Genomic DNA, 10806 nt, shown 5'->3' with positions numbered 1-10806 from the left:
TATTTTCACTTAGAGAGGGTTGTGCTGGAAAATCCCAGCTGATCAGCAGTTTCTGAAATACTCAGACCAGCCCATCTGGCACCACCAACCACAACACAGTCTGAGTCACTTAAAACCATTTTCTTCCTCATCCTGATGTTTGGTTTGAACTTCAGCAGGTCATCTTGACTAAGTCTACATAACTAAGTGTACTGATTTACTGCCATGCAATTGGCATATTTGATCAGGTGTAGCTATCTGCAAAATAACTCCTAAATTCTGACAACTGCTTTACGTGCTATTCAAATTCACAATTCTAAAAATAGGTGATACATTTGTCATATATTTACACATAAATGCTGCTAGAAAACATGTAAAACCACGTTTCACTGGGAATTAGGGGTTATTGTAAAAGAAAAAGTTAAAATACAATTAATTGGCATAAATTTCTTATGTGTCTTAAGTAGCTGACACGACTTATTTCACAGCAACCCAAGGAAAATGAATCACATAACAGTAATTTATGTTAACCCCCATAGCACAAGCAACCTACATTGTTTGATTCAGTCTCTTAAGTAGCAATAACAGGTTCAAATATTCCACAAAGTTAATGGTGCATTTAGATTGAGCTGTAAAAGCTCCGGGAATGCAGCTTTTCGACTATTCAGAAGCCTACAGCACCCTCAAGGGACCAAAGAACACATAACAGGACACGCATCACACTTCCAATATTGTTTGTATATTTCAGCACATAAATATACTCGTGTTCATCATAGCAGAAACATTTCTCTGATGTACAGCCAAAGGATAACAAAAACCATTAAGGCAGGGGAAGCCTGTAAAACATCTGCTGCTGTGAAAGCTGTCAGGGACCATTTAAAGATGTCAAAGTCTAATAACACACTGCTTTCACCTTTGTAGACACTCATCAGACTCAGACACACACACACACACACACACACACACACACACACAAATCCTGTGTAAGTCAAACGTTTGGCATATACATGAACATGCCATTGCACACAGTGCATTTAGAGTGCAGTGAGGAAAATACTCTGTTTTCAGGCTTTCCTCTTTTTCTTCTGCATTTTCTTTCCAGACAGCGCCCCCTTCTGGGCTCCTCTCACCATGCCCTTGAACTGGCCCTGCAGTTTGGCACGTTTCCTTTGAGAGAATAAATAAAAATATGTTACCAACCAAATTTTTAAACTCCAGAGCTTTCAGAGTTTTACAGATCTACACAGTAACAGCAGCTGCTCATACCTGCGATTGAGCTGGGCCTTCTTCAGAGGGATGTAAGCGTAAGGATCAAGCTTCCCTTGTTTCTTTACATCTCCTTTTCCTTTCTGAGGAATGCAAGACCAAAGAATAACCATTCAGAACTACAGCTCACAACTAGGACCACATCACAGTCCAGTTACTGCTCTCAGACTCACCTTTGATTTGTAATCGGCTCCAAATTCCTGGCCATGTCCGAGGGGTCTGTGGATACCTGAACCTCCAGCTGCGTAAAAAAGAAGACGTATAATTAGTATGACGTGTTTTAAATTGCTTAAACTTTTTTTTAGCAACTTGTTTAAGTTGCTAAAAAAAGTTAATTCAATTTAAGTTACCTTTATATTTCAACTGGGGTTCGATGTCCATTTCATCATCAAAGTTGTCATCATTAAACTTCCTCTTCTGTGACTTTTTCTGAGGGTATTTTGAAAGGACAGAGTAAATAAAATTGTGCTGAAATGTCCCAGAGAAGACAAACTCTGTAGGTTGAAGGTTAAATACTCACACTTTTGACTCCAGCCTCTTCCAGGATGTCCTCCATCTCACCTCCATCTGTGAGGTTTTTTTAAATTGTTATCACTGTCTGATCACACATTAAGCAATGTACGGATCAGCACTGGATCTCACTTACCTTTGTCCTTTACATCCTCATCTTCATCTTCTTTAATGATCAACCGTCCATCTGAGGTCACTTTAAAGCCGTGGTCAGCCTTGGCACTCTTCTTCAGCTCTGGGTTTGTGGCTATGAAACGACAACAAAACTGAGTATACTTTTGTTCAGAAATTAAACTGCAGGCAAAAAGCACCCATTGAAAACAAAACAGATGGTCTTACCTAACACTCTCTGCGAAACCTTAGGATCAAGGAAGTTAAGTGGGTCATCTTCCTCTCCCTCTTTGAGCCAAGCCCGTCCTTTCTGCTGTTTGCCTGCTTTCTTCTGAGCACCGCGAGTCTTTCCTTCATCCTCTGACAAATCACTGTCCGACTCAGCGAGAATCTCCTCGATACTTAAGGGCAGAAAGTTTTTGGTTTTTTAAAGGAAGGAGATGGGCAAATGCATGATAAAAGGCAGGGTTTTATGTTGGGAACAGCGGCCTACCTTTCACCCTTTGCTTTAGGTGCTTCCTGCTCGCTTTCAGAGTCGTCCTGCTCCTCTGTGGCCTGTTTCCGCCTCTTGTTCCGAGCCTCAGCCTTGCGGATGTTTGCTAGCACCTTGTGGTGCTCTGCAGGGAGCATACTCTTCACCAGCTCAAAACTGAGCACACAGCAAGGAAAAAAAACAAAAACAAAACACACAATTAGAGCCACGAGCTAGCTGACAGAGCCCTGATGGCATCTATAAGAATGTGGTGCCTTTACCCAAATTTTCTGATGAATTTAGTGAAGATGTTCTTCAGCTTTGTTCTGAAGTGCCTTCTCATATCATCCCTAATGTTTCCAATGCCTTCCATCTGAACAAAAACAACAAAATATTTAATAAAATAAAATAATGCAACTCCATTAACTACAATGTACAGTACATACCATGACAGTGACATGCGAGGCCAGGGTCTTGGGGTCCATGATGAAGAGGATGACCTTGATGAAGCCTAAGGCAGCCTTCACTACCTCTCTGGTATGAGACGACAGCAGCAGACAAATGTTTTGCAGCAGCTGCTCCATGGTGGTCAGCTCTATGGAGTCTGAGAAAGAAAAGGAAGCACACTGAATCCAGTCCGAGACTCTAAACCTTGAAATCAACACCACTGAATTGCTGAAAGTCAGCAGGCCTACCTTTGTACTCAAACACAAGGCGTGTGAGAGCCAGCACTGCGCAAGTGATCATGGTGACGGAGCCCGTGAGTCCTGCATACACCATCACTAAATACTGCTCCATGGCATCTGGATCAGAGATGGAAGCGCAACTAATTACAAACCTTTACAATCAAGTTTTTTTGTGGAAAGATTTGGGTCCGTGCAAATTTAGCAGAAACAATATGTATGTATGTTACCTTTAGTATTTCCACAGAAGCGGACAAAAGCATTTCCTATTTCCACCAGCAGATTATAGGCACTCTTACGAGCACCAACAGACACCTCCTTCGTACATATGATCACCTGAAAGACACAACATCCTTATAAAAACTGACAAAAACCAGTAGTCCATCTCTCTGTGTTTGCCAGCACTTGTTTGTGACAATACCTCTGGCAGCAGCGTGGTGATAAAGTCTTTGTGATCTTCATTTAACCTTCTTACGATGTGGCTCAGACACTTAAGTCTCGGCTGTGGAAAAGCAATACAAACAGGAAGATAAAAATCAGACAGCAGTATAAACCAAAATATAAAGTCCCTTTGAGTGTCTCGTTTATTTTACTTCTCTTTCAAACAGCACACTCACCCTTTTTGCAGGTGAAGAGGCGTTTTTCAGAGTCTCAAGCAGCACGACTTTGAGTGTTTCCAGGTTGGACATGACAAACAATCTACATGCATCTCTCTCTCCTCCACACATCTCCTCTAGCACACGGTACGCCTTCTTCTGCATGCTTGGCTCTTTTGTCTGAAAAAGAAATAAATCAATTTTTTTTAAAAATGCACCAACAGAGACACAGTTAACAAGAATACTACTCAAGTTTGATGGGTTTAAATCAGAAACTACAAGTGCTCTTACCTCCAGATATGGCCTTATCAGCTCAAAGGTTTTAGTCATGGTGACTTCATCAACACAGGGAGCCATAGCAACGACAAGATCCATCACTGACAGCCTAAAATGCAAATAAAGCCAAAACAAAAAGAATCAATTAGACAATGGGGGATGTTTAGAGGCTTCGTTCCTCAAGCTGTTCCTGATCAGGTTTTGTGTAATTTTCTGCTGAAGGAGACTGCTGGCATCAGAGAGTGAAATCAGAGGTGCACTGGGGTTTTTTCCACCCATACCTAAGTGGATATTGCATAATATCCAAATGAATGACAAGACCCAAGGTTCCCTGAGCAGACTATTACATTTTAAAAAGATGACCAATGTCACTCACTTCTTAATCCTCTGGCTCATGTAGCTCAGTGTATATAAATCACCGATTCAGAAGGAGAGAAGGTGATGGCAAGAGATTCTCATTTATGACTTACCGTATGAACTCATTTGATTCTGCGCTGGTCAACCTCTCTGTGGCTTTTTGCAGGAATGTGCAGATCATCTGAGGGTTGATATTTTTTTTTTATTATTATCATTAGTGATAAACCAGCATAAGAAATATGGCCTATGATGGCCTTGATTGCCTATAAATATATTAATTTCTGTACAAATTCAGATTAGATACGCTGAAATATGTCGTATGAAAAGTACTGGGCCACACATCATATTAAAGAGCTCATTGCAACAAGTCAGGTTATTACATGTCTACAAGTGGCATTGTTGGAAATGGAAACATTTAGGTTACAGAGCAGGCACACTGAGTGCTGAGGCTCATAGTCTGTAAAAGAATCCAAACCACCTCTGCCATTAACATCAGCACAAAAACTGTGTGCCAGGAGCTTCATGGCAAAGTGTAGGTGGCCCAGTACTTCTGACCATATAGTGCATGATCAGCTCTCAATGACTGGAGCACTTCAAAAAGTGTTCAATATGGCAGTAACTGCATGCAATTTAGTGCGAAAGAATGCAAGAAAAATAAGCCGTACTAACCGGCATTTCAGTGATACCCAAATACACTTTGATGGTGTCCAGCACAGCCATCCTGTAGGTTCCAGACTCTCCATTAGCAGGCTGCTGGCTGTACACATTGAAAAGGATGGGCAGGAAATTCTTAGAGAAGCGGCCCACTTCGGCCTTTTCTTCTTCTGCAGTGGAAAAAAAAGGACACAAAACACTGTAAATGAACAAATTTAGAAGATTCAAGTGTTGGGTGACTTGATTTAACCCCCAGATACCTTTTTATCTTTCAATTATTACAACAAGATAAAGGGCATAAAGAAATGATGATCTTGTATTAAGGGACTGTTTCTCTTCCAATTATACAAATCAACTTCTGTCTTTTCTTTTCATGTGAACCTCCAGGCCTCCCATTTTGAAAGCTCTGACCACCAGCGCTGTGGCACTGGCCTCCAAATGTGCTCTTTGTGACAGGCTTCATGGTCTTTTTCTGAATCTTACCTCTATGACTCTGCATCTCACTTCAATTTCATTTTTGTTGTAATCGACTTATATTCAAAGTTTAAGGTGATCCACTGTTGAGACATTTAAGTTCAATAAGTGGATGTTGCTTCTAAAGTTAATGAATAATCATGTTGGATAAACACGATGTTAATATTGACCAAAATACTCAGGGTTATGAATGTTTCCATAATTGAGTAGACATAGGATTATATTGTTCTCTTACTGTTTGACCATGTGTTTTCCTACCTGTTGAGCAGCTCTTGTTGATAATGGTGCGTAGGGCCTGACATACTGTGAGCCTCAGGTCTGGCCGTTCATTGACAGCCATACCAAGAGTGCGGGCAATGCCTTTAAAAGCTGTCAGCACGTCCACAGGGCACGTACAGAAGCCAGGAAGCATGGTCCAAATCTAAAGAAAGAAAAAGAAGAAAGCAACACGCGCTAAAAAATTGTAATAATTCATCAAGTGGTTCTGTTTACTTATTTACATGAAGTTTGTAAAAGTACCTGAAGCTGTAAGGTGTCATAGACTTTGGCCTCCAGTTTTTGCCCTGTTTGCTCCAACTCTACAGCTACAACACAATCACAGAGCAATCTATCAGTACACACAAGCCAGAAAATGCACCTTTGTTCTACCTAACCCTCCAAAGGACCATACCCCTTTTTGTTTACCTCTCTGTTTAAGTGTAGAAGCCAGAGGGAGGAAATAGGAAGTGAAGAAACTAAGATGAGTGTTCTTCACATGATCTCTTATGACTGGGACCAGCCAGCTGCGTGGGAACTCCAAGTCATCGCTGAAGAAAGAAAAAAAAGTTTGTTAATTTGTTAAGCAATAAAAACATCAAGAATACTACTATGTTTGTGTCCTTACTCATAGCCAGTGATGTTGAGAGGCACGGCACCTAGCACCACTTCGGGCCCCATGCTCTCCACAGCTCCTCCTACAGCCAGGTCCAACTCTCCACTGAAGGCAAAATGAGGAGTGGAGCGCAGGTCTGCCAGAGATTGCAGAGACTGTCCAGGACAAAAAAGCATTGAGTTAAGCAAACTTATCTTACTTTGACAGCCTAGTGATCAGCAAAATTTTGTGGCAATACCTTAGTCATGATGGGATGAGCTTGTTTCCCTGCAACTCGATAGAAGCAACCCAGAATCTGCAGCACAAACGGCCAAGAGGCATGGAAGCGATAGGACAATCCTTCTTCTACAATACTGAAACACACATGCACAGCCACAATCGTAATGATGAACATTTATATGTAGTTCCTAAGAACAAAAAGGAAAAAGGACAGACTAGCATGCTTAACACTAGGAAACATACCGAAACATTTTGCAGACATAGGAGGAGTTCCCTGAAGATGCTGTGCCAGTGACGGTGCCCATTTCATCCATAGGAGAGGCAACACATTCAGTCAACAACGTCTGGAAGAGATAACCAGGAATAAATCTTCATCTGGGAGCGTGCACACAAGCATTTACATCATCATCTGCTAAAGATACCCATCTTCATTGTCCCTTACCTTTAATGTGTTGGTGGCTGCAGAAACCACCTGAGTGTGAGGTGACAACAAGCAGGACATCGCAGCAGAAAAGAGGCGAGGGAGGTGACCCAAACTCAGAGAACTCTGCAAACTAGACGACAAGGATGTTGTGGACCAACAGTCGGACTGGAAAATGCACAGTTATGGGAATCTGTTGTACTGTTTTCATTTATTACCTCGCCAGGTGAATGTGCGCTTTCTCCATGACAGCAAGCCAAGCGAGCAGCGGCTGTAAATCATTCTCACTGGGCAGGTAATCGTACAGAGCCTGGAGATAAGAGATGACAATTGAGTTTTCACACCAAGCTTTGTATTATAACTAAAAATCGAACTTTAAAAATCTTGTTTGGTTTATGTTCACTCACAGTGATGATCTGTGCGTTGAGTTCTGGTGAGAGCGTCGAAGCATTGGGCTTCCCGCTGAACAGCTGATGAAAGGCCTGCATGGCACTAGCGGTCACCAACTACAGTCAGAGACATCGACACCTATATTTGAGTATCCACGATGATGAACAAGGGGGATTTGGCAGCACCTATGAATATTTTTGTGTTCTCACCACATGACTGAGTGTCATCACTCGCAGCAGAGTCTCACAACAGGACTTGACAGCTCCCAGAGGAAACGTCCCCATCAGCTCCTTCAAAAGGCCAAGCACATGGAGTGCGGTTGTGTCCTCTTTACTGCCTATGGGGAAAAACACAAACATTACCCACAACCTGCTGGACAGCCATAGAGTCGCACAAATCTTCATCATATAGAGAACAACCCGCGGTCCTAATAAACCTGTTGTCTCACCTCCTGCTTGCTCCATTTCTTTTGTGCAGAATTTGGCTGTGGTAACTGCAGCAGGATGATGGGCTGGAGCATTTTCTGTAAACAGGAAGTCACTGCCTCTAAGAATGGAGCAAACACCTTGCTGTGCTGCTTTACGGACCTGAAAGGAAAAAAATTCAATGGCACAAATGTCCTCACTTTTAGTATTTCACTGAATGTTTAATACAGCTGATGAGCAGTAAATCCAAGACAGACTGAACGCATCTGTTTAGTGTGGCTGAGCAGTTACGAGCAGGTTGGTGGGACTCGCCTTAGGCTTGTTGTGCACTGTGAAGCTGAGAAGGCCATGGTAAGCCTGGAGAGTAGATGGGTAAGTCCACACAGATGCGTCCTGCTTCCTCAATAGAGTGGCCAGACATGACAGTATCTGCAGAGGAGAAAAATAACAAAGCTAAGCATTGCTGCAGTTGTCAAAAGAAGAGCCAAACAGACACAGAAACAAGCCCACTTACCCATCTGAGTGCCGAGGTAGTGTCAGATGTGGCCTGTTTGGACATGACATCCATCAGAGCCTTGGTGGTGTCGGAAAACTTCGACTTGAGGACCGGAGCAGGAACACTAAGGAATGCAACACGTCAAGCAGATGGAAAAATGCAACACACCAGTTGAATTTATTGTGGACATTATAAGCCACGCTTATATATCTTAACACTTTAAGGACTTTCTCTACTTTCTGTCGATGGCGGGTGGAGAATATCATCAGTTAACCTAACACGCATGTCTCTGAACTGTGAGAAGAAGCCTAAGTAAACCCACGGTTGAGAGACCGTGCAAACTCAAGAGAGAGAGAAAAAAAAAGTCCCAAGCCAGGGTTCAAACCAGGAAACTTCTTATTGTGAGGAAACAGTGCTGCTTAGTGGAGTAACATTTAAGTATTTGGGTCCTACCGTTTCATGACAAGGTTGAGGAGGTATGCCACTGCAGCCTGGGATTCTGCTGTATCCACAACCTCCAGGGTGGTCATCTTAGGGGAAAATAAGATTTAGTGGATTTTGAAAAACAAAACCTTGATTTACGTTGCCTTTCGAGCAAACCACACCATAAAATCTAAAAGAATCTTTTTAAAAAAAGCACTCACCAAAGCAGCAAAGTACTCTGTTTCAGTCTCCTTCCCACCTTGACTGCGGATCACTTCAGTAACGGCTGCCAACACGGCACAGATCTGTAGAAGACAACGTTAGAGCTGCAGGGAAGCTCACTGTCCAGCTTTGCTCACAATATAAACAGCACACAAACTAAAATGTTATCAATAAATGGCCCATCATAAAAGTGATGCCCACCTCTTTGTGTGCAGCTGAATTAGACTCCCAGAAGCGCTGCACCTTTCTAAAGGTAAGGTTGGAGCAGTCTGATAGGCCACTGAGGAAGGTACCCGAACTTCTTTGTGATACAGCCTCTTCTGGCTCTTCTTCCATGGCGGCATCTTTACGAGTGCCGATCTCCAGCGGACCGGCCTGCAGCTCATTGTGAAGCTTGAGAGCATCGATTGTGAGATCACTCTTTCCTGTGGGGTTAAAACAAAAAACAAAAACTGAATTCTAAAACCTTATTACACCAAATTCTGACCCCAAATTAGACATGGAGACAGATGTGCAAGAAAGCGCGACCTTTAGTTTTTCCCTTTGACTGACGGATTACCTAACCTCACCTGCACAAGCATGTGGTTGACTTGGGAAAAAAAAACAAAAAAATCAATTAACCTTCCCAAAGAGGAGGAGACCAAGCTGCTTTTTATTTAGGCATGCTAACTGTGAACCACTACCAAATCAACCAGTCAATCATAGTTGCATGCCACCAAACCTATCATCTAATTTTCCATGCATGCATGCTTTTTCAGACATTTCCAAAACAGTAAAGACAATCCCAAAGTATTGGAGCCTTTGCACACCTTAGTCCGATGCAACCAGTTTTCCTATTTTGTTTCTACAATATGTTCAGACTCAATAATAAAACAGCTGATGCTGAAAATATGTACAGGCCAACCTTTTAGTCTTAGGAAAAAAACTGAGCAGGAATCAATAAAGTGAATTGACAGTCTGAACTTAGATCACCACTGACGACAACAATATCTTACCAATAACCATCCTAACTATTGCTACACTATTCTTTAGTTACTTTGGACTCTCATAATTAAGCAGACCAGATAAGTAAAGGGGACGCTTCACCCAGTGTGCTGATGTAAATACTCAAATCACAGCTGGATGTTCAAACCTAAACATGCTGTTGCTCATACAATCAGCTGGCTACAGAGCCAAAACAACCACATTTGCGTCTAATAACTGACAAACTTTGCACATTTATTGTAAAGCACATCTTTTCTAGGCTTAATAGGTGCAGGGCAGATACTTTTACACAACTAAAGATGATAGCTTGGTCTTTGAGCTCCAAACACACAAGTAGCTGTTGCTCTAAAACTAAACTGACATACAAGTTATTTAACCTGACAAAAAGATATAGATGTGGCGATATGACGTTAAAGTTTCTGCCAGCAGCTTGAATGTGGCTGCTGATTGTGTCAAAACCTAGAAAGATTAAATGGCTAACGCTAGCCGGAGACCCACGTGTAGAGGGAACGCTTACCGGTGGGTCGGCTGAAGAAGCGGCTTTTAGCAGCCTGACGGAAGCGACTCGTCTGCGGGTTAGAGTCGCTGCTGTGTCCTTTTTTCCACCGTTTGAGCTTCGACGCCGTCCCAGAGCGAAGTTTCCCCGATTTCACCATTTTCGGGACTGAAAATAATCACGTTACACCACCAACTGTGCCCGATTCTGTCGCCTACCAAACTACGTCACAGCTTTGCTCACGTGTCACAAGTTATGTTTCCTGAAGATGGCGCTGTCCACCACAGACAGCGTGAATAACACGAGCCTACGGTCCATGACTGCAACTACCCTGACTGCCATCGTCTAAAGAGAGATATGACCTCTTCTGCAGATAAAGGAAACCCGTGACCTTAATTTAAGTATAGCTTTGTCAGGTGTGGCATATAAAACCATATAAAAAGAACGATGATACAAAAATACAGCCAGTCATTACACCCGT

The 10806-nt window shown here is 42.4% G+C and overlaps 1 protein-coding gene across 1 annotated transcript; it reads right to left on the bottom strand.

Annotated features, from left to right (window-relative positions):
- Positions 1-965: 965 nt before the first annotated feature.
- Positions 966-10530, bottom strand: rrp12 (ribosomal RNA processing 12 homolog). Its single transcript, XM_085369304.1, has 34 exons — positions 10347-10530; positions 9047-9270; positions 8845-8928; positions 8654-8730; positions 8219-8324; positions 8017-8133; positions 7728-7866; positions 7489-7616; positions 7297-7395; positions 7108-7199; positions 6911-7022; positions 6712-6812; positions 6488-6602; positions 6262-6404; positions 6063-6184; positions 5898-5962; positions 5637-5799; positions 4920-5074; positions 4364-4431; positions 3909-4002; positions 3639-3797; positions 3443-3523; positions 3252-3357; positions 3034-3141; positions 2785-2942; positions 2620-2711; positions 2360-2515; positions 2095-2267; positions 1892-2002; positions 1766-1812; positions 1596-1674; positions 1419-1486; positions 1246-1328; positions 966-1146 (listed from the first exon to the last, which is right to left on the bottom strand). The coding sequence occupies exons 1-34, from the start codon at positions 10483-10485 to the stop codon at positions 1044-1046; spliced, it is 3867 nt and encodes a 1288-aa protein (XP_085225430.1). The 5' UTR covers positions 10486-10530; the 3' UTR covers positions 966-1043.
- Between the last annotated feature and the right edge of the window lie 276 nt (positions 10531-10806).

Source organism: Diplotaxodon limnothrissa, linkage group LG13 (assembly GCF_057381915.1).
Source record: "Diplotaxodon limnothrissa isolate DT_005_m linkage group LG13, D_limnothrissa_male_GT1.1, whole genome shotgun sequence".
Classification (NCBI taxonomy): Eukaryota; Metazoa; Chordata; class Actinopteri; order Cichliformes; family Cichlidae; genus Diplotaxodon; species Diplotaxodon limnothrissa.
Note: the sequence above shows the minus strand (reverse complement) of the source record. Positions and strands in the feature narration are given on the sequence as shown.

Bases quoted from the DNA above. Each gene is read 5' to 3' on its own strand.
- rrp12 (XM_085369304.1), bottom strand. From the start codon at position 10,485: ATGGTGAAATCGGGGAAACTTCGCTCTGGGACGGCGTCGAAGCTCAAA. The intron at 6,405-6,487 runs GTATTGCCACAA...TGTCCTGGACAG, and splicing joins CTCATCCCATCATGACTAAG to TCTCTGCAATCTCTGGCAGA. The intron at 3,524-3,638 runs GTGAGTGTGCTG...GCTTTTCCACAG, and splicing joins CCTCTTCACCTGCAAAAAGG to CCGAGACTTAAGTGTCTGAG.